The following is a 24089-nucleotide window of genomic DNA, read 5'->3' on the forward strand; positions in this document are numbered from 1 at the left end:
CAGGGGTGCAATAAGAAAAACACTGGAGTGGTGCTTTTAGAAATATGCAGCCTCTTATCTTCCCCCTTGTGTATCCTTTTAAGAAGCATTTTGGGCATTTCTAATTGTCAGCTAACAGTGGATGGACAATAAGAATATTTCAAGTACATTAACCCCTTTCCGCCCCAGTTAATTTTAGTTTTTGCACCTTTTTTTGTTCCTCCATGTCTTGCAAGAGAGGTGTTGTAAAATTGTGAAAAAAAAATATTGGTGGTGACATTTTATTTATTTTGTATTAATTTGGGTTTTATTTATTATGCTTTTCTTATATAGCGCCATTAATTCCACAGTTCTTTACAGTCATTATCATCGCTGTCCCCATTGGGGTTCACAATCTAAATTCCCTATCAGTATGTCTTTGGAATGTGGGAGGAAACCGGAGAACCCGGAGGAAACCCACGCAAACACGGAGAGAACATACAAACTCCTTCCAGATGTTGTCCTTGGTGGGATTGAGTGTCTGTTTCTTGCGACCAGTAATTTCTTTTAAATTTCTGAGGGCTTGTTTTTTGTTTTTTTTTATTTATTTGGTGAGCTTTAGTTTTTATTGATGCCATTTTGGAGTTTCTTTTTATTGAGATTTTTTTTTTGGAGAGGTTTTTATTTTTTATTTATTCTCTTTATGGCGTTTATACCACATTGGATAAATAATTTTTATATTTTAATATAATAGAAATAGCGAATATTTCAAATATGTTTAATCTCTTTTAATGGGGGGGGGTGATGATTGAAACTTTTTTTTTTTTTACATTTTTAAAAACCTTTCTTTTTTAATTACCGTAGTCCCTTTAATTTGTAAAGCGCTGCAGAATATGTTGGCGCTCTATAAATAAAATTATTATTTATTATTATTTGGAGACTTTAACCTGCAATTGCTCGTCATGTATACACCAATACAACATATACTGTAGATTTCAGGAAGGAGTAAAAAAAAAAATGTGTTGCACGATGGAGACAGACAGAGGAGGGCCCCTGTGCATGAACATTATATGGGCCAATAATCCTCAGAACTCAAAAGTCTGCAAAAAAACAAAGGAAAATCTTTTTTTTAATTTGATTTTTGGATCTAACGTTCCCAAGTAAATCAGCGGGCCCACGAAAAAAAAAAAGACTGACAATTTAGTGAAAAAAAAAACAAACCATTTTTTTAAAACCGTCCTACCTATCTTAGTCAATGGTTACGCCGCCGTAGTATACGCCTGAATACGGTGTTTGTAATTCCGGGGAATCCGTCCGGCAGCACGCACCGTATCACCGTGGGCCAAGCATAAGCGGTCGGCCCATGAAAAATGCATGATCGGTCCGAGTCCCACTGGTCACTAGAACCGGGGTCCCGGAGCAGATATCAGCCTGGTTGGTCCGTACGCAGACCCTGTATCTCGGATGTGTAAAAACCAATGAGTAAAAAGATGATCGAAAAAATAAAACTTGGTAATGAAAAAGTTCTTCCCGGGGCGCCCGACGCTGATTACGGGACACCTGGAACGCTTACACGTAAAATAAGCACCATTGTGTGATATATGTGGAGGCACTACAAGTCCCAGCATGACCAAATCTCTTTATATGTGGTCATCTAGCTGTAAAACAACTACAAGTCCCAGCAGGATGTATAGTACTACTATACTAGTAAATTGTGTGAATGTCACTGAGGAAAGACACTACAACTCCCAACATAGCATTTCCACAATGTGTACAACAATATAATAATGTCTCTGGCGTCCTATGACTGTTATACAGCGCCGCTCCGGGCGCCATTATGTGTGCGCTCGGCAGATACAAGCTAATGGACCCGTGGTCTACGGGAAAATGGCGGCCGCCGGCTACTGCACCGAGGACATAACCGGAGCGCTGATGTCATACAACTTGTGCTCTAGTTACCAGCACAGCTGCTTGTTATTGTGGATTTTTTCCCAATTCTCCACCCCTTGTCCCTGCAGAAGAGCCGAGGACTGGGAGCAGCCGGGGATGGGGCTGTGTCTGCCATGTCTGGGGGGCGCTGCAGACGATGTGGTGGAGACCCCTGACCCTGTGAGTAGTGGACCCCTCCCAGGGTGTGGGCACAACAGCAGGAAACTGGGCACTAAGCAGCTGTGTAGGAAAAGATCTCTAGTCTCTGCAGGAAGGAGTCTCCTAATCTCTGGCTGTGGTCGTGTTCTGCAAATTTATCACATTTTTTATTATTTTAATTGCGCATTGATTTTATTATCTATAAAATGTAGACTTTTTTTTGTTGCTTTTTTTTTTAATTTTTTTTTACTTTTTTTGCCCAGTTTCTTACTTTTTGCGCCTCTCTCAGGTCTGTGGGGCTGGACCCAACTTATGGTATATTTTGGGCATAATTGGCATGAAAATGGCGGTGAACCATGCGACTCTGGTTCATACGGGGGCGAACATCCCGCACCTTTGGAGACTTAATATTTCTGTGTCTTTTTTTATATTTTGCAGAGTAAAAAAAAAAAAGATTGTGATATCTATAACTCTCATTTTTTCCGTTGACAGTGCCTTGTTCTTCATAGATTTTCTGATTACCATTTTGTGGTGTATATAATGTTTTGATTGCTTTTTGAGGGAGTGCCGTGACCAAAAAAAACCCCAATTTTTGCATTTTTAATTTTTTTTTGTTTGTTGGTATTTACCGCACAGGAAAACTAATTTTATATTTTTCATTGGATCGCGATGCTGAATATTTTTTATTTATTTTAGCACTGGGAATAGTGTGACTGAAACTTTGCTGCTTTTCTATATAAAAAAACAAACAAAAAACAATTATTTTTTTAAATTACTTTATTTTTTTAGTGACCGTTGGAATCTTGAACTTGTGATTATTCGATCACTTGCTCTGTGTGCTGTAATATTTGTTATATAGTGATAATCTCGGTCTCCAATGACGCCCGGCCTGTGATTTTGGCTTTGCAGGAGGACCAAGATGGCTGCCACGGAGGCGTTGAGTAGGGCCCTGGTTGCCGTGGTAACCCATGGGCACCTCACAATCGTGTTGCACTGGGGCCAGTAGGAGCCCGAGTCTCTGGGCATCACACTGGGTCGGGTAATAGAGATGAGAAGAGGCCGATGTGTAGGTGTCTAAGGGGCGGGGGGGGCTCGTTGTTCTTGTTGCCTAGTTACAGGCAGAAGATGGCGGAAGCTGCTTCATCCTGATATCATCACTGAGGCCAATCTATAATAAATGGACCTGCGATCACTTGTACAGTACCCTGCAATAACGTAATGATACATAGCCATACACATTCTGTACAAACACAAGGACCCTCCGTAGCTCCTCCGATACCTCCATTCATTTCTATGGAAGTCACTGGAGCAAAGGAAAAAAAATGTCAGTACCTTCCCGTAAAGTGGAAGAAACACAAGTCACCATGGATATAATGTGCGTGGGGTGCGGCGCTGTCCCGGTACGTGGGGTGCGGCGCTGTCACGGTACGTGGGGTGCGGCGCTGTCCCGGTACGTGGGGTGCGGCGCTGTCCCGGTACGTGGGGTGCGGCGCTGTCCCGGTACGTGGGGTGCGGCGCTGTCCCGGTACGTGGAGTGCAGCTCTGTCTTGGTACGTGGGTTGCTTTGCTGTCCTGGTACGTGGGGTGCGGCGCTGTCCCGATACGTGGAGTGCAGCTCTGTCTTGGTACGTGGGTTGCTTTGCTGTCCTGGTACGTGGGGTGCGGCTCTGTCTTGGTACGTGGGTTGCTTTGCTGTCCTGGTACGTGGGGTGCGGCGCTGTCCCGATACGTGGGGTGCAGCTCTGTCTTGGTACGTGGGTTGCTTTGATGTCCTGGTACGTGGGGTGCGGCGCTGTCCTGGTACGTGGGGTGCGGCTCTGTCTTGGTACGTGGGTTGCTTTGCTGTCCTGGTACGTGGGGTGCGGCGCTGTCCCGATACGTGGGGTGCAGCTCTGTCTTGGTACGTGGGTTGCTTTGCTGTCCTGGTACGTGGGGTGCGGCGCTGTCCTGGTATGTGGGGTGCGGCTCTGTATTGGTACGTGGGTTGCTTTGCTGTCCTGGTACGTGGGGTGCGGCGCTGTCCCGATACGTGGGGTGCAGCTCTGTCTTGGTACGTGGGTTGCTTTGCTGTCCTGGTACGTGGGGTGCGGCGCTGTCCTGGTACGTGGGGTGCGGCTCTGTCTTGGTACATGGGTTGCTTTGCTGTCTTGGTGCGTGGGGTGCGGCGCTGTCTTGGTACGTGGGGTGCGGCACTGTCCTGGTCCACGGGTGCAGAGCTGTCTTAGTACACGGGGTGCGGCGCTGTCCTGGTCCACGGGTGCAGAGCTGTCTTAGTACACGGGGTGCGGCGCTGTCCTGGTACCGGGAGTGTTGTCATACTCTCCTTTCTAGTCTCTTATTGTATACGTGATAGTAATAAAATTCTCCTTCTTATCTGCAGGACCTGAAAAGACGGCAATTGGCTGAAGCAGCGGAGAAAAGACAGATGGAAGTAAGAAACCTTCCTGCTAAACCGGTGTCTGGGCAACTAATATTAATAAGCAATCTCTAGGACGGACTCCAACATCAGATCAGCGGATGTCTGATAACCAGCACCACCATGATCAGCTGCTACTAGCTACTGTACAAGGACTTACTGTATATGTCCTGTTCTGTATAGGAGACTTTTCAGCAGTCTCATTATCATCACATACAGGAGTTTAATTGATGACACCTATATACAGGTGATAACACATGATCCACCATTCACAATAGGTGATGTCACAGCTCACCTCCTCCTCCTGTACAATGACTGATAACACCTCTATATACAGTAGATAACACAGGATCCACCATTCACAATAGGTGATGTCACAGCTCACCTCCTGTACAATGACTGATAACACCTCTATATACAGTAGATAACACAGAATCCACCATTCACAATAGGTGATATCACAGCTCACCTCCTCCTCCTGTACAATGACTGATAATATCTCTATATACAGTAGATAAGACAGGATCCACCATCCACAATAGGTGATGTCACAGCTCACCTCCTCCTCCTGTACAATGACTGATAACACCTCTATATACAGTAGATAACACAGGATCCACCATTCACAATAGGTGATGTCACAGCTCACCTCCTGTACAATGACTGATAACACCTCTATATACAGTAGATAACACAGAATCCACCATTCACAATAGGTGATATCACAGCTCACCTCCTCCTCCTGTACAATGACTGATAATATCTCTATATACAGTAGATAACACAGGATCCACAATAGGTGATGTCACAGCTCACCTCCTCCCTTTCTTTCACAATTCTCCCGCAGATGATATATGCGGCTCTGGCTGATCATGTGTCTTCTCTTAGTAATACGGGATGGGGGGCAGAATCTGACAACAGTTTTACCCTTCGCCACGACAGCACCCCACATGAGAGAGAGGGATCCGCCCATAGGAACAGGAAACCTACAGAATAAAAGGAGGCGGTCCCCTCTCCTCCTCAGTTTAGGTTTCCTGTTCCTACAGGGACCCGGCTTACCTACAGATGAAGAGGATCCCTGGGCCATGCACCCGCCTGCGCCGGTTTCTGTGGGAACGGCAGGGGCTGCGGTACCAGAAGCAGCGGCGGGGGAGCCCCTGCTTGCAGCCTCCCCCCTCGTCTGGCCAAACATCCACGGTCCGGGTCCGGTCACCGTAGGTCCGGCCGGCACTGTGAGGACGCGCGCGCTGCAGCGGCCGGCTTAATAGCCTCTGGCGGCCGCATGGTGGTGAGAGCGGCGCGTCTAACCCGGAAGTCGCGGGAGCACTTCCGGGTTGGTCCGGGGAGGCAGGAGAATGGGCGGCAAGTTTAAAAATGCAGCGCTAGCGTCGGGCCGGTGTGTGTGAAATGGCTTCACCGGCCGACGAAGCGCACCTGCCCGCAGTGCAACAGCGCTCTCCCAGCAGGGAGAGAAGCACGAGGAGCAGCACAAAGAGTGGTGGCCGACCTCCAGAGAAGAGTTCTACCACCAAACGAATTCCGCCTCCAGAACCGGTACCTGTCAGCTTCACTGGGTGAGTTTTTGAAAGAGTCTCTTCCTATATGCTGATATATGTTCCTCCTGTATCCTTCCTCTAGACTAAGAAAAGGACACACAAATCTAAGCATAAAGAGTGTGCTTTATGTACGCAGCCCCTCCCGGATGATTATGCCAAAAAACTGTGTGCAGAGTGTATCATGCAAACTCTACGGCAGGAAAATATCATGACTCCCTCAGATGTCAGAGCTATTATCCGAGAAGAGATGCAGGGTTTGGCGCAGACAAGTAGCGCCAGTACCCGTCAGCCTAGCAGGTCCCGGTCTCCGGTTAGTTCGGAGTCAGAGGGTGTATGTATTTCTTCAGACGAAGAGGGATCTCAGCCGAGCTCATCCGAGACTGAAGGGGGACTTTGTCTTCCCAACAGTAATGTGGACAATTTAATAAAATCTGTCAGGAGCACGATGGGGTGCCCAGATGGGAAAGAAAAGAAATCAGCACAGGACATAATGTTTGCGGGGTTAGGACAGAAGAAACGTAGGTCCTTCCCCGTCATACAAACCATCAAAGATATTGTCAAAAAGGAGTGGGACAAGCAGAATAGAGGGTTTTTACCATCATCCTCTAAAAGGCGCTATCCCTTCAGCGATGAAGACCTAAACACCTGGTCAAAGGTGCCAAAAGTTGATGCTGCGGTAGCCTCCACAACCAAACAGTCGGTCCTACCAGTGGAGGATTCAGGGGTCCTAACAGACCCGCTGGACCGTAAAGCAGAAGCTTTACTAAAGAGGTCATGGGAAGTCAATACGGGGGCGTTCAGGCCCGCCATATCTAGTACCTGTACTGCAAGATCTCTACTAGTATGGACGGAGCAATTGGAGGAACAGATTAGAGGCAAAACTTCGAGGGAATCTATCCTGCTGAAATTGCCTCAAATTAAAGAAGCAGTAGCATTCCTAGCTGATGCCTCAGTGGACTCGCTACGTCTTGCAGCCAGGTCAGCCGGCCTAGTCAACACAGCCCGGCGTGCACTCTGGCTAAAGAATTGGAAGGGGGACGCACAAGCTAAAGCGAAACTTTGTGCGATTCCCTGTCAGGGTGAGTTCCTTTTTGGGAAGACGCTGGATGAACTCCTGAATAAAGCAGGTGAAAGGAAGAAAGGCTTCCCTAACCAGTATCTTCCATCCTACAGGAGAGCCTTCAGGAGACGCCCCTTTACTAGGAACAAGCCGCTTGAACAAAGAGAGCGATGGGAGTCGAAGGACCCAAAGCAAAAAGGTGCCTTTTTTAGCGGGTCCCATAATCCGAGACGTAAATACCGCTAACCAGGAAGTAGGCGGCAGATTAAAATTTTTTCTTCCCCAATGGGGACAGATAACATCCAGCCAGTGGATTCTGGACATTGTGCAATACGGCCTTAAATTAGAATTTGATCGAATCCCTTGGGATTCCTTCATAATAACATCTCCAAAAGGTCAGGACCAACAGAGGGCTCTAGAAATAGAGATCCTATCTCTTCTATCTAAGAAAGTCCTGATTGAAGTTCCCCAGGATCAAAAAGGGAAAGGGTTCTACTCCCCTTTATTCCTGATTAATAAACCAGATGGTTCATTTAGAACCATCATAAATCTTAAAAAATTAAATTCTTTCCTGCGTAATCATACCTTCAAAATGGAATCCATTAGTTCTACCATAAAACTCTTATTCCCTAGGTGTGTCATGGCCGGAATAGACTTAAAGGACGCCTATTACCATCTTCCCATACATGCCGAACATCAGCAGTACCTAAGGGTAGCAGTCACCCTGGAGGGAAAGGTTCGTCACTTTCAATATGTTGCAATGCCATTTGGGCTTTCTATGGCTCCCCGCGTCTTCACTAAGGTGATACTAGAAGTGATGGCTCATCTACGCCAACGAGATACCTTGATAATACCCTACCTAGATGACTTTCTAGTGGTAGGAAGCTCTGCACTTCAATGTAAAACTCGTTTATCTAATACGATCTCGTCCCTACAGGAGTTAGGTTGGATCGTCAACTTCGAAAAATCTCGGCTGAATCCAGAAACCGTTCAGACATTTCTAGGAATCCAGCTAGACTCCGTAAGTCAGAAATGCTTTCTTCCTCAGTCAAAGAGGTTGACTATACAATCAAAGGTATCAGACGCAATACGCAAACCCTACATGACACTAAGAAAGGCCATGTCCTTACTGGGGTCATTATCATCATGTATCCCTGCTGTACCTTGGGCACAATTCCATACCCGTCAATTGCAGTACGAAGTATTGTCGGCTCAGGGGAAAGACGGTTATTTAGAAAGTAGAATAACTCTTTCCAGTAATGTCTTAGAATCGCTATCCTGGTGGCTAGACATGGACCACCTATCACGGGGTGTGCCATGGATAATAGACCCGTCTAAAATAATTACCACCGACGCCAGCCCTATTGGGTGGGGAGCACATATGGAAGACAATCTGGCCCAAAATACTTGGGATCAGACAGAATTAATATGTTCCTCCAACTGGAAGGAGTTAAAAGCAATAGAATGTGCCTTATATCATTTTCTTCCGCAGATTCATGGAACAAATGTAAGAATTTACTCAGACAATTCCACCGCAGTGGCATACTTGAACCGTCAGGGTGGTACAAAGTCAGGAAGTCTGATGACCATAGCTGCAAACATCTTTCAGCTGGCAGAGGCTCATCTAACATCCTTAACAGCCCTGCACATCAAAGGTGTAGAGAACATCAGGGCAGACTACCTCAGCAGAAACGAGTTGCGTCAAGGAGAATGGACCTTAAACAAATCCATATTCAGAAGGATAACAGAAGCATGGGGGATACCACAAATCGACCTATTTGCCACAAGAGACAACCGGCAAGTACAAAGGTTCGCTTCCCTGAACACCAGGGATCACCCAGATATGTTGGACTCTCTCCACCATCCTTGGCGGTTCAGACTGGCATATGCCTTTCCTCCAATGTCTCTGATTCCTCTAGTGATCAGAAAGATCAGGAGGGAACAGGCAAGAGTAATCCTCATTGCACCATTCTGGCCGAAAAGACCATGGTTCTCTTGTCTCCAGACCATGTGCCTATGCGATCCTTGGATCCTCCCATCAGACAAGGAGCTGCTGTACCAAGGCCCCTTTTTCCACCCGCAAGTGAAAGGTCTTCACTTGACGGCGTGGAATTTGAGAGGCAACTATTAAGTTCCAGAGGGTTCTCAACAGAACTAGTAAACACCCTCTTATTGAGCAGGAAAAGATCTACCACCCTAATATATAGTAGGGTATGGAATAAATTTTTAGACTTTTACACGGTACCGTTCACTAAGCAAGTTCCACTCACACCTATCCTAGAGTTCTTGCAAAAAGGCCGAGAGTTAGGACTATCTGTAAATACCTTAAGAGTTCAGGTCTCGGCATTAGGAGCCCTATATGGATGCAATATAGCAGCTAATAGGTGGATCTCCAGATTCATAAAATCTTGTGAACGTAGTAAACCGGTCCATATTCCCCGTCTACCTCCGTGGGATTTAAATCTAGTATTAGAGGCCTTAACAAGCTCTCCATTTGAACCATTAGATTCAATACCTTTAAAAATCCTAACATATAAAGTAGCCTTACTAGTAGCCCTAACCTCAGCTAGACGGGTTAGTGACATCCAGGCCCTATCAGTAGACCCACCTTTCTTACTGATATTTCATGATCGGATAGTCCTGAAACCAGACCCCTCATACCTCCCTAAGGTAGCGTCCACCTACCACAGGTCACAAGAAATATTTCTCCCTTCCTTTTTTGATTCACCTGTAACTCCAGAACATCATAAGTTCCACACCTTAGATGTCAGAAGAGCCATCCTGACTTATATAGAAAGGTGTCAGACATGGAGGGAGAGTAGGGCTCTGTTTATCTCCTTTCAGGGCCACAAGAAAGGACATGGGGTCACGAGAGCTACCATATCTCGGTGGATCAGAGAGGCTATCTGCTTGGCCTATACGTCAAAAGGCGAGATTCCTCCAGTGGGTATAAAAGCGCACTCAACACGAGCCATGGCTTCCTCCTGGGCGGAACAAGCAGATGTACCGATCCATTTAATATGTAAGGCTGCAACTTGGTCTACACCTTCTACCTTCTACAACCATTATAGACTTGATCTGTCCACGTCTTCTGATCTGACCTTTGGTAGAGCTGTTCTTAATACAGTAATCCCACCCAAATAATGACTCTCTGAAAATCTCTCATGTGGGGTGCTGTCGTGGCGAAGGGTAAAAAGCCGGATTACGTACCGGTAATGCTCTTTTAATGAGTCCACGACAGCACCCATGTATTACCCTCCCTAAATTATGCACAGCTCTTTCCTTTAAGGTCACAAATAATGGTTGTATAGAGTTAAGAAATTTATGTGACTGAATAAGAATGAATACTAACACTTTTGCGGTTCCCCTTTTTATACTCTGTAACTAAACTGAGGAGGAGAGGGGACCGCCTCCTTTTATTCTGTAGGTTTCCTGTTCCTATGGGCGGATCCCTCTCTCTCATGTGGGGTGCTGTCGTGGACTCATTAAAAGAGCATTACCGGTACGTAATCCGGCTTTTTTCCTATTTACTTTGGTTGTGGTTAGGGTGTCAGACACCCCCACCGCCCTTCATATATTGTACATTACAAAGATTTTGTACACGTGCTTACAAGTTTAACCCTTCACTAACTCTGTCTTCTGCGTAGGCCGCGTCCCGGGGAATTAAGAATCCGACATCAGTGGATCAAAAGAAAAAGAAGAAGGAAGAAATTGACAATATGATGGCCAATTCGGCCCCCGCTGGTGGTGCCGGTGGGGGGCTTCGGGTAGGTTGAGCGACCCTGTATTTGGATGGTTTTGTCTGGGGGTCCGGTTGGATCCTTCCTCTATCATCCATGATAAACGATTTCCCACCCGAGAAATGGGCTGAACTTCTCAGCCTCCGTCCATGATGGGAGTCGCATTCCAAATCGGAACCTTTTGTTTATTTTTTATTTCTTGGTCCGAGGAAGAGGTCGCTTTGCAGAAGAAGGTTGTGATGTAGCCCCCCGGTGTAAATGAATATTCTCGGCTCGTCATTAGTCTGTTTGCTGTGTAAATAGCACATGGGGGTAGAGTCGTATTTCCAGTACGACTGGTTGTAATCAGCATAAATGTATTGGATAATGATCTTTCGAGGGAAGGGAAAAAAAGTTGGTCCAAAATTCCGAAAAATAAATAATTTTGGCGCATCATTTACATGATTCTAATGGACGCAGCAGCACAGAGTATTTCAGGATCCAAGTGTGGTGGTGATCTTTTTGTCCACTCTTGTGATAATGTTAGCCAGGACAGGGCTGTACCTGATGAGGGTAGTGACGGGTTGCAGAGCTGAAGGATAAGCGGCGTCCTCCAGCAGCACAGAGTATTTGTAGGAGATCAGCATCTAACTACAAACGTGATTTGCTAAGATAAATAAATAAAAAAAATTCCCAAAAAGATTTTGTCCACGCTTCATAATACCACAAAATGATGGCACTTTACCGACCATGACATTTTTTTGGCCGTCATTTCTTGCTGCTGACACAAGGTGGCGCTGGAGACTTATCTGAGCGGATTTGGAATCTCGTGACTCGTCGGGTGAGATGAGCGACATTTTGTGCGCCGTCCTTCTGCCGCGGATGTTTGTAGGATGGATTTTATGGCTTATATTCTTCAGGGACGGCACTGTTGTCTGAAAGCAGCAGGATTCGCCCGCGCTGACGCCTGCGCTGCTTTTCAGATACCTGGAGATGTCATCAGCTGGTGCCACCTTGGCCGCTTTACCCTCATTAGCGTGCGGCATTATATATGTGATATAATCTAATATTACACAATCAGATGCGAGGGAACTAATTAGTCACGGTCAGGTCTCACCGAGGATTTCAGCCATTTGTGCCGTTTATCGCTGCTGATGTCACTGCTGCCTCCTGCTGGTTTAGCCTCAGCTGCAGTGCATTGTGGGAGATGTAGTTTTTAGCCACGGAGAGTGTTGGATGCAAATCACTAAGTGCCTCAATGTGCACACACATATCTGGTTAGGACGTAGATGTCGATCGGCATCATGGCGTATTTTGAGTGGCGCAGTTACTTTACTTTAAGGCTGTGTGCACACGTTGCAGATTTTTCGCGATCAAAACGCTATAAAAACTCATTAAAAAACGCATACATTATGCATCCCATCATTTAGAATGCATTCCGCAATTTTTGTGCACATGATGCGTTTTTTTTTTTTTTCGCGAAAAAACCGCATTGCGGTAAAAAACCCAGCATGTTCGTTAATTTTGCAGATTTTTTGGGCGGTTTTCCCGCTATTTAATGCATTGGGAAGCTCCGGGGGGGAAAAAAAGCATCAAAAACGTGCAAAAAAAGCGTCAATAACGCATGCGGATTTCTTGTAGAAAATGTCCGGTTTTGCTCAGGAAATTTCTGCAAGAAATCCTGAACGTGTGCACATGGCCTAAATGGTTTTTTTAACCCCCCAGAGAAAGTGCTTTTCTGTTGAAAAACTCTTACTATAGCGTTCTCCTACTTATTTAAAGAAGATAAGCTGCAATACTGGTCACATCCTCGAGTGGCGCTGTGTCTTTCTTTTCACAGCTTTTCTTTTTTATTCATAGATACACTGGACAGAGTATGTCTTCCTCATTGAGTTCAGGTTTTACATTCGACCCCATTGCTAAGATTTTATATATATATATATATATATGTGTATATATATATATAATAATTTTTTTTTTTTTTTCCATACTGCTGAATGACATATATCTTGAGACATTTGATTCTGACATCGGTAGTCACTATCTGTTTGCAGAACTTTTGACTCCATAACTGCAGCGTCCAGACCTCCTCTAGTGATAACATCAGCACAAACCCTACGCCCCCCGCCAGGAGCTTAATGGCAGCCGTACATCACCAAGCACAATGCCGAGCGTCGGATGGAGTGGTGTAAGGCTACGTTCACATTTGCGTTGTGCGGCGCTGCGTCGGCGACGCAAATATGAACGCATGCACAAACGCTGCGTTTTTGCGACGCATGCGTCGCTTTTTGGATGGTTTTGGGCGCAGGAAAAACTGCATCATGCAGCGTTCCCTGCGCCCTGACGCATGCGCTGCAGCGACGCATGCGTCGCAAAACGCAATTGCAACGCATGTCCATTCTCCCCCATGTTAAATATAGGGGCGCATGGCGCGTGCGTCGCCGCAGCTGCGCCCGACGCAGACGGGAGCGGCACAAATGTGAACGCAGCCTAAAGCTGCCACCACTGGCGGAGTCGTGTTCTGTACGGTGACGGATCGCACTTCTGTCTGTTACCTGCAGAGGGGCGACACCATACTGATGACCATGGATGTGGAGGGGGCACTTCCTTTTCTCTGCATTGTGTGTAGTGCTGTAGCTGGAGCAGACTTCGTTGCCTTATGTTCCTCCGCTGCAGCATATGATCAGCGGAGTTTTCTGGTGTCTTACAGCCTCCATCTTTCTCCCCAGTGGCAGGTCGGCTAAGGCTTATCGAGGTGACGAAGACCACAGCCTGATGGCAGATACGATACGTGGGAACCTTCCGTTGTCTGGCTTTTGCTATTTGCATTCGTGGATCGAGAAGAAATTGGCGCCGCCACGAGCTCTCGCCTGAGTCTTGCAATATTCGGTTTTGCTGTCGGTTAAAGTCGGCTGAGATCTGTTTCTAACACAATTCTCCATTATTCCGAGGGTTCGGACATGTGACACTATGTAGTGAATTGCAGAGCTATTTAATATTTGTACAAAAGTTAAAATTTACAAATTTTTCTGTTTCCTCTTTCTTATACCCTTCCCCAAAATCAGAGGCACTATTAGTGTCAGGGATGAAGTATATCAACTCGCCAGCAAGTGGCAGCAGTGAGGCATGAGGCGCGGAGGACCTTGTGCCCCAAGCTTGGGCTGGGGAACGATTCATCCTACAAGCGGCTGCTAACGTGTCTGGGATTGGACTTTTGCATTGTACAGGGTTATCGATGGTCCGTGGACGATGTTCAGCTTTCATATTTATATAATTATATGTCGATTTTATTTAAATGGGATTAATTCTATTAAATTAACCTTTGGGAAAAAAAAAAAAAAGTCGGACGATTCTTCATTATTTGTATTGTTTTTAAGCAGTTCCACAATTTGTGACACGGGTGAACATAATCTGAAAGATCATCATCGTAACTCTACGTTTTTGTTTTTTTATTATTGTTTTACATCCTAAATTCAAAGTTAAGCAACTTTCTACCCAGTCTTCATTTAGAGCTTTCCACCATTTTGCTGTCGGTAAGTCTGCACGTCCTTTAGATGAGTGCATAAAAGATACAAATGTTCTTGACCGCTCTTTCTGCGCTCTCCTCCCTTCTCTCGGTGTTAGTGATTGCAGCAAGAATGGAGGAAAAGGATTCTAACTAGATCTGTATTGGAGAGAGGGGGTAAAGTATCTTTAAAGTTTTTCATGGAGGGCAGAGAAAACAGGTTATAGATAGGATAGAGAAGAAACAAGTGCAGGATAGAAGCTGTACTGATATGAGCTAATGTGTGTGGCTACACACAGATCTCACATCCAGACTATATTACTGGGAGAGGCACTCGCATAAGAGAAAAATCTGAATTTTTTTTTTTTTTCCTGAAGTTTTGAATAATGACTGGTGGGGAAAAAAAAGTTCACGTTACTTCTTTCAAGCGGCACCTTCAAACTAAGCACTGTCCAATCAAAAGGCTGCAAGAAAAAGCGCCTCAAAACTCTTTAGGAAAAGAGAAACTCCCTAAAAAAAAAAAGGAGCATTTGTTGAAGCAATTTTCGCTTGAAAAACTAGAGTTTTTTTATGAACATTTCAAACTTTGTGAGTAAAGCCTAAATAGTCAAAAAGGAGTGTTTTTTTATTTGTTGCTTATTTCCTAATATCGAGCCCATTAGCAGTTTGATTGGCGGGTGACAGGTCGGCACATCTCTTGGGCCAATGGAGGCAGTAGCGGTGCCTCCCCCTTTCTTTTGAATAAACATTCGCACCCAACTAAATCATAATTTACGCCACAGAGGTAAGATCACCAATAATATCCCAGATTTAATTTTGTAACCAGGAAGAGGGGGGAAAAAAAAAAGAAGCTAGTATCTGATTGGTTACTACAGGACACACACCTTGTATAAAGAACCAATAAGACTCAGGGGAATCTTTCAATTAAAAAAAAAAAAATCAAACTTTATCAAAATTAGTCACAAAACAGAATCCGCTATAATACTGCCCAAAGCAATCCTGCGCGTGAGTAGACAAAAAAGTAGAAAAAGGACAAAATATTATTGAAAATAAACACAAATAAGGATGTTTCCACATCTCGGGCACCATTCTGGTTAATATTTATGCATAAAGGTGCAGAATTATAAGAACGCAGGGAGTAAATATCATGAATGTCAAGAATTTTCCCCCAAATAACATAAAAAATCTACAGTAAATGGGTCCGTGAGTTGTCCTCTTCTGTATGCTGCTCCGGCGTGTCTCCGTGGTAACAGACTACAATCAAACTCTGTAGTCAGATCCTGAACATTCCGTAAGTTAAGAGGATATTGGGGGCGGCAGGGTCAGACCACACAGGCCTCATTCAGACGATCGTAATCTGGACACTTTCTTCTATTTGTAGCGCGTCCATAAGTCCCGTCCTGCTTGAGAGTCTCCAGCATTATAACACCTGAATGAGTCCTTGGTCTGCAACCATGACCTTGCATCAATTGGCAAAGGAGCTGTGTACACAAAACGATGTGAGATTTTTTTTAACCTTAATTATGTTTTTTTTTTTTTTCATCGGATTTTTATGAACAGTAAATGATTTTATTTGCAAACATGGACAAGCCCTTGAATAAATTGTCGTACTACATGTCATCGGGGGCAAATTGAGGGGTCTGTAGGTGATGCGAAGTGACGCCATCCAGCAGGCATGTATGCTGACTTATACTGACCACTTAAAATGGAAATTCATTGCCTGACGGGGATGGAACGGAAGCTTTAGGTCCTCGACAGTAGCCCGGGCATTGGGCACTGCCCTAATACCCGGCCCATTGGTCAGGAACTATAATATCAACTGAGGGGTAGGATATAATCACCCGCACAATTCCATCCTATACTCACAAAAATCATATTATTTACAAAAAAAATAACTTTTTGGAGCTCATTCTCTGCTTTTTTTTCCATAGAGAAGATAAGTCGCGGAGAAATAAATGGAACGTGCAGCTAATACTTGTATCACTCGCAGTAATCTATCCGAGCTCAGCGTCTCCTATGGTGCATGAAAGGCTTCATTACCGGTGACCCTAAAGGAGGAGAGGGGTGCGCCTCGGGGCCTCACTTGATCTCCTTTTTGGATTTGTAATGGGCGGACACCACCAGGTAGGTATCGGGGCTCATATCTTTGATGGTGGGAGACTTGTTCTGGATCGGTGAGGTTTTTCCATCCACGCGGGATATTTGCAGCATTCTGCAGGGGTCATGTTTGAGCAGATATCCGGCAAACGTCTCCCACCCTCCTCCGACGCGAACCATCACGTGTTTGTTGTGGAGCATCTGGAAAGAAACAAATGGATTAGAAAAGGCGTGTTTTTCCACCATGGAAACGTTTCTCGATCTGACGTATGAACTTTGTAGGGGGCAGGGCTGTGGAGTTGGAGTCGGAGCCCATTTTAGTGGAGTCTGTCATGGAAATTGAGGAGTTGGAGGTTTGGCTTACCAACTCCACAGCCCTGGCAGGGCTGCAGAGTCGGAGTCATGGAGTCGGTGTCATGGAAATTGAGGAGTCGGAGTCATGGAGTCGGAGCCCATTTTGGTGGAGTTGATGTCATGGAAATTGAGGAGTCGGGGGTTTGGCTTACCAACTCCACAGCCCTGGCAGGGCTGCAGAGGTGGAGTCGGTGTCATAGAAATTGAGGAGTCGGAGTCGTGGAGTCGGAGCCCATTTTGGTGGAGTCAATGTCATGGAAATTGAGGAGTCGGAGCCCATTTTGGTGGAGTCAATGTCATGGAAATTGAGGAGTTGGAGGTTTGGCTTACCAACTCCGCAGGGCTGCAGAGTCGGAATCATGGAGTCGGTGTCATGGAAATTGAGGAGTCGGAGTCATGGAGTCGGAGCCCATTTTGGTGGAGTTGATGTCATGGAAATTGAGGAGTCGGAGGTTTGGCTTACCAACTCCACAGCCCTGGCAGGGCTGCAGAGGTGGAGTCGGTGTCATAGAAATTGAGGAGTCGTGGAGTCGGAGCCCATTTTGGTGGAGTCAATGTCATGGAAATTGAGGAGTTGGAGGTTTGGCTTACCAACTCCACAGCCCTGGCAGGGCTGCAGAGTCGGAGTCATGGAGTCGGTGTCATGGAAATTGGGAAGTCGGAGTCATGGAGTCGGAGCCCATTTTGGTGGAGTCAATGTCATGGAAATTGAGGAGTTGGAGGTTTGGCTTACCGACTCCACAGCCCTGGTAAGGGGGACAGGCAATGACAACTGTCTTAAGTAAGTGGATGAAAAATGCAGAAGTGGTGACGTGTTTCTATTATACTTTTTTCCTCTGATTGTTCCGCTCCTGGTTTTGGCAACTTAGATTAGGGAGAACTACATAATTGGTAGCCCAAAATTGGACATCTTTGCTGACCATCAGCTGGCCGGAGCCCCCATACACTTAAGGACTTGTGCAGACGGCCCTATAACTCGGATAAGGGATAGCCGACGGATAGCACTCGTCGTTCCCATGTCCAAGGAAATTAATGTCAGCATGCACCATTTGCCTTTAAGAAGCAGATGACTCTTTCCAATTCATGTCTATGGGTCGGTGGAAAACATCGAACCTCACTCGGATATTTATAGACCTACTGAATGGAAAAGATGAGAGAATATTTTTTTTTTTCTCCACCTCCCGAGAAAAATCGGATCGCACTCCTGATTAAATTCTCAGCAGCTTAATCGGACCGATTCTCTCTGATGGAGAACATACAGTCGTGTGACCCCCCCAGCCTAAGACCGTCAACCGAACACTATGATGGATAGATATGAAATACACAGATGGATTAATTAAAGACTATAGATATTGGACAGATCGAATCAAGAGAAAACAAGGTTAGATACATGGACAGATCATCGATATATTGATAAAATATGAGTGATCGATGTGAGAAGATAAATATTGACATCAGATCGCTAGAGATGCATAATAGATCTCTGGAGATAAGAAAAGTATCAGCTACATATAGATATTAGATATGTGATTAATGTTAGATACATAGACTATTAGATGATAGATACGATTCAATATTAGGGATAAGTAGATAGATGGATCTGAGAGATGATTTATAGATGCAAATGGACATATTAGATATCACAAATATTAGCGAGATAGATACATAGAAATGAGAGTGATCAGATAGAAAGATATATAAACTAGATAGATACATAGATATTAGATGAAGAGAGAGATATGAGATACTAACGAGATGGATCAGATACACACAGATATTGGATGAATGCATAGAAATTAGGTGCATCAGATAGGTATGAGATAGATAAATCGATAGATACAGTCATGACCGAAAGTGTTGGCAACCTTGAAATTGTTCCGGAAAGTATTTCTCCCAGATATATACAGTATTCCAGTTACACATGTTATGTTATGCGCGTTTATTTCCTTTGTGTGTAACGGAGCAAAAAAAAAAAAAAAAAAGGGCAAATTAGACAATTCTACACAAAACCAAAAAAATGGGCAGGACAACAAACGTGACCCTCAACTTAATATTTGGTTGCACACTAGTGATGAGCGAGTATAATAATTACTCCGGTTTTGGGTGGTTTCCGAGTATTTTGGCGTGCTCAGAGATTTAGTTATTAACTTTCAACATTTTTGGTTCTCAAGTCCTCAGACAGTTCTCTTCTCCTCTTTCTGTTCTCCATGTTTAGTGTGTTGCAAAAAGACACGCAATGCAAAGATTGAGTCAACTTCTCTTTTGTATCTGGTTTCAGGCGGGATTTTCATATTTCCCACACCTGTTACTTGCCACAGGAGAGTTTGATCATGCATCACGTTCTTGAAACAAAGCTGTTTACCCACAATTTTGTTGTGCCCATTTTGGGGGTTTATGTGAAATTATGTCTAATTTGCCTTTTTTTTTCCCTCTTTTTTTTTTTTTTTTTTTTGTATTGCTCCAATACACACAAAGGAAATAAACGTGTAAAACAAAACATGGGGTATTGCAATAATTTTCTGGGAGAAATACTTCATTTTCCGGAACAAGTTCAAAGGATGTCAACACTTTTTGGCCATGACTAAATTATTTTTTCTATAGGATAGATACATTCTGTAGATATCAGATGAATACACAAAGATGAGATGGATCAGATAGAAAGATATATTAAATAGATAAGTGATAGATGTGAGATCAGAAGATAGATCAAAAGTATATGGATCATATATATTAGACGCAGAGCAGATATTAGATGGATTCATATATCTGATAGATCTAATATGGATCAGATAGAAGAGATATATATATATAATGGATGATCCATCTCTCATATCTAGAATGTAGACTATATAACAGACCGATATTGGCATCATTGATTACAGACAATCTGGCCACTATCATCATATGACGTCTCGTCCATGTCGGAAGTCACGTTGGCCTCGGGTATAATTAATGGAGGTCGCGAATCTGATCGAACATTGTGTTCGCTTTTTAGTCGGCTGATCCGAGCGCAGGAGATCTCAGCGGGCGCCGCCTGTTCAGCCGAGCCGCACGTAGCCTTGAGAATGAAGGGGTTTCCATGACAACCGAGGGTCGGACGAAGAGGTGTAGATTATTTATGAGGATAAAACGCCGGCAGAACGAGCTGTAATCTTATGCCGTTTGCCGCAGACCTTATAAAAACATAAAAAATAAATAACCTTTGAATTTCGAAAATAAAAGGGCGGTAAAAGCTGCAATGACTACGATGACTGGCGACGCTCACAGGGCCGCACTGCAATTGCCGCCATTAATGTTGTGGAGAGAGTCAGCATCAATACTGCCGTGGAAGAGCGTGAAAATACCAGAGTGCCTTTTTTTTTTTGGCAAGGATAGAGGGGGTCCCTGCCCCCCCAGCACTGATTCCCTCTACTACTCGGCCTTTTGGCGTCACACCTGGCGCCCTACAGGTACTGCTTTATGCGGCCACTATGAGCCGTCCCTAGAACCTGGTCCTATAGAAGGTCACTTGTATGGTTGGTCTGGCTCAGACGGACGTAACATGGTCGCATTTTGGGGTCTGTGGGTACGGAAAGTATTCAGACCCCTTTACATGTTTCACTCTTTGTTTTATTGCAGCCATTTGGTAAATTCAAAAGAGTTAATTTTTTTCTCATTTATGTACACGCTGTGGGGGGCATGGCTATGTAAGCACTGAGAGGTTACATCTGAGGGGAGCTCCAGCCATCCGTACATTATCCTTCATCATATCTGACACCTGAGGCTCTGGTACGCCTGTAAACTTCATCATCCTGGGGTGGATCTAGCCTGGCTCCAGAGGGCTGTTTTGGTTCAGCCTCAGCCGAGCAGGGAACTGAAAATCAACCACACAGAATACAGCTCTGGAGGTGTCAGCGGCCATCTTGGGTCCAAGCTCTGAGGTACAGAGAGAGCAGCAATAGTGCTCACAGCCTGCCGGAGGATATGAACTTTATCAGATGCAACGTGGGAGCTGTGGTGTGGAGCCCTGAATAAGGGACCCACCCGCCAGCGTTTCTCTGCTGGATACAGGGGCTAAGGAGGGATCTCTAGTGAGGAGATTCTCTCACCATCCTCCCAGAGATTAGTTCAGGGATGGTGGAAAACTTTGAGGGAAGCTGATAAGTAACTGATAGCAAGCCATATAACTTCCTAACAAACAATAGACACAGGTCGAGTGTCACAGGACCCACAGAAATTTTTGCTAATTTAATTTTAAAAAAACCCAGAAATATCACGGTCATAAGTATTCAGACCCTTTGTTCAGACACTCATATCTAAGTCACATGCTGTCCATTTCCTTGTGATCCTCCTTGAGATGGTTCTACTCCTTCATTGGAGTCCAGCTGTGTTTAATTAAACTGATAGGACTTGATTTGGAGCGGTGCACACCTGTCTATATAAGACCTCACAGCTCACAGTGCATGTCAGACCAAATGAGAATCATGAGGTCAAAGGAACTGGCCCAGGAGCTCAGAGACAGAATTGTGGCAAGGCACAGATCTGGCCATGGTTACAACAGAATTTCTGCAGTGCTCAAGGTTCCTAAGAGCACAGTGGCCTCCATAATCCTTAAATGGAAGAAGTTTGGGACCACCAAAAGTCTTCCTAGACCTGGCCGTCCAGCCAAACTGAGCAATCGTGGGAGAAGAGCCTCGGTGAGAGAGGTAAAGAAGAACCCCAAGATCACTGTGGCTGAGCTCCAGAGATGCAGTAGGGAGATGGGAGAAAGTTCCACAAAGTCATCTATCACTTCAGCCCTCTACCAGTCGAGCCTTTATGGCAGAGTGGCCCAACAGAAGCCTCTCCTCAGTGCAAGACATATGAAATCCACATAGAGTCTGCTAAAATAACACATGAAGAACTCCCAGAGTATGAGAAATAAGATTCTCTGGTCTGATGATATGAAGATAGACCTTTTTGGTGATAATTCTAAGCAGTATGTGTGCAGAAAACCAGGCGCTGCTCATCACCTGCCCAATACAATACCAATAGTGAGACGTGGTGGCAGCATCATGCTCTGGGGTGTTTTTCAGCTGCAGGGACAGGAGGGACGGCTGGTTGGCATTGAAGGAACCATGAATGCGGCAAAGTACGGAGATATCCTGGATGAAAACCACTTCCAGAGTGCTCTGGACCTCAGACTTGGCCAAAGGTTCACGTTCCAACAAGACAATGACCCTAAGCACACAACTAAAATAACAAAAGGAGTGGCTTCAGAACAACTCTGGAGAGATCTGAAAATGGCTGCTCACCAACGTTCACCATCCAATCTGACGGAACTGTAGAGGAGCTGTAAGGAAGGCCGAGGATCCCCAAATCCAGGTATGAAAAACTTGTTGCATCATTCCCAAGAAGACTCTTGGCTGCACTAGCTCAAAAGTTGCTGCTACTTAATACTGAGCAAAAGGTCTGAATACTTATGACCATGTGATTTCCGTCTTTCTTTTTTAACAAATTTGCAAAAATTTCTACATTTCTGATTTTTTTCTCAGTCAAGATGGGGTGCAGAGTGCACATTAATGAGAAAAAAAACTTTAACTTTTTTGAATTTACCAAATGGCTGCAATGAAAAACATATATACAGTATACAGTGGGGCAAAAAAGTATTTAGTCAGTCAGCAATAGTGCAAGTTCCACCACTTAAAAAGATGAGAGGCGTCTGTAATTTACATCATAGGTAGACCTCAACTATGGGAGACAAACTGAGAAAAAAAAATCCAGAAAATCACATTGTCTGTTTTTTTAACATTTTATTTGCATATTATGGTGGAAAATAAGTATTTGGTCAGAAACAAACAATCAAGATTTCAGGCTCTCACAGACCTGTAACTTCTTCTTTAAGAGTCTCCTCTTTCCTCCACTCATTACCTGTAGTAATGGCACCTGTTTAAACTTGTTATCAGTATAAAAAGACACCTGTGCACACCCTCAAACAGTCTGACTCCAAACTCCACTATGGTGAAGACCAAAGAGCTGTCAAAGGACACCAGAAACAAAATTGTAGCCCTGCACCAGGCTGGGAAGACTGAATCTGCAATAGCCAACCAGCTTGGAGTGAAGAAATCAACAGTGGGAGCAATAATTAGAAAATGGAAGACATACAAGACCACTGATAATCTCCCTCGATCTGGGGCTCCACGCAAAATCACACCCCGTGGGGTCAGAATGATCATAAGAACGGTGAGCAAAAATCCCAGAACCACGTGGGGGGACCTAGTGAATGAACTGCAGAGAGCTGGGACCAATGTAACAAGGCCTAGCATAAGTAACACACTACACCACCATGGACTCAGATCCTGCAGTGCCAGACGTGTCCCACTGCTTAAGCCAGTACATGTTCGGGCCCGTCTGAAGTTTGCTAGAGAGCATTTGGATGATCCAGAGGAGTTTTGGGAGAATGTCCTATGGTCTGATGAAACCAAACTGGAACTGTTTGGTAGAAACACAACTTGTCGTGTTTGGAGGAAAAAGAATACTGAGTTGCATCCATCAAACACCATACCTACTGTAAAGCATGGTGGTGGAAACATCATGCTTTGGGGCTGTTTCTCTGCAAAGGGGCCAGGACGACTGATCCGGGTACATGAAAGAATGAATGGGGCCATGTATCGTGAGATTTTGAGTGCAAACCTCCTTCCATCAGCAAGGGCATTGAAGATGAAACGTGGCTGGGTCTTTCAACATGACAATTATCCAAAGCACACCGCCAGGGCAACGAAGGAGTGGCTTCGTAAGAAGCATTTCAAGGTCCTGGAGTGGCCTAGCCAGTCTCCAGATCTCAACCCTATAGAAAACCTTTGGAGGGAGTTGAAAGTCCGTGTTGCCAAGCGAAAAGCCAAAAACATCACTGCTCTAGAGGAGATCTGCATGGAGGAATGGGCCAACATACCACCAACAGTGTGTGGCAACCTTGTGAAGACTTACAGAAAACGTTTGACCTCTGTCATTGCCAACAAAGGATATATTACAAAGTATTGAGATGAAATTTTGTTTCTGACCAAATACTTATTTTCCACCATAATATGCAAATAAAATGTTAAAAAAACAGACAATGTGATTTTCTGGATTTTTTTTTCTCAGTTTGTCTCCCATAGTTGAGGTCTACCTATGATGTAAATTACAGACGCCTCTCATCTTTTTGAGTGGTGGAACTTGCACTATTGCTGACTGACTAAATACCTTTTTGCCCCACTGTTGTGAGTTCTGTTTTTGGGCTCCCTCTGGTGGTTGCTGATGGTACTGGGTGACTTGTCTTTCCTGGGTCTCTGGGTTCCACCTGTTCCATCAGGATATGGGAGTTTCCTATTTAACCTGG

At 44.8% G+C, this 24089-nt stretch overlaps 2 protein-coding genes across 7 annotated transcripts in view; one reads left to right on the forward strand and one right to left on the reverse strand.

Moving 5' to 3' along the window:
* The first annotated feature begins 1943 nt into the window (after positions 1–1943).
* SVIP (small VCP interacting protein) lies at positions 1944–14138 on the forward strand. The gene is made up of 4 exons (XM_069739890.1): positions 1944–2067; positions 4427–4477; positions 10726–10845; positions 13527–14138. The coding sequence occupies exons 1-4, from the start codon at positions 2005–2007 to the stop codon at positions 13539–13541; spliced, it is 249 nt and encodes an 82-aa protein (XP_069595991.1). The 5' UTR covers positions 1944–2004; the 3' UTR covers positions 13542–14138.
* Positions 14139–15226: 1088 nt separating this feature from the next.
* GAS2 (growth arrest specific 2) overlaps positions 15227–24089 on the reverse strand; it is an 87869-nt gene continuing 79006 nt past the window's right edge. For all 6 annotated transcript variants that reach the window (XM_069739889.1, XM_069739886.1, XM_069739888.1 and 3 more), the window contains exon 8: positions 15227–16600. In XM_069739889.1, the coding sequence (XP_069595990.1) occupies positions 16382–16600 (219 nt within the window). In that variant the 3' untranslated portion in view covers positions 15227–16381. The remainder of the gene's footprint in view (positions 16601–24089) is intronic.

Source organism: Ranitomeya imitator, chromosome 9, assembly GCF_032444005.1.
Source record: "Ranitomeya imitator isolate aRanImi1 chromosome 9, aRanImi1.pri, whole genome shotgun sequence".
In the NCBI taxonomy this organism is placed as follows: domain Eukaryota; kingdom Metazoa; phylum Chordata; class Amphibia; order Anura; family Dendrobatidae; genus Ranitomeya; species Ranitomeya imitator.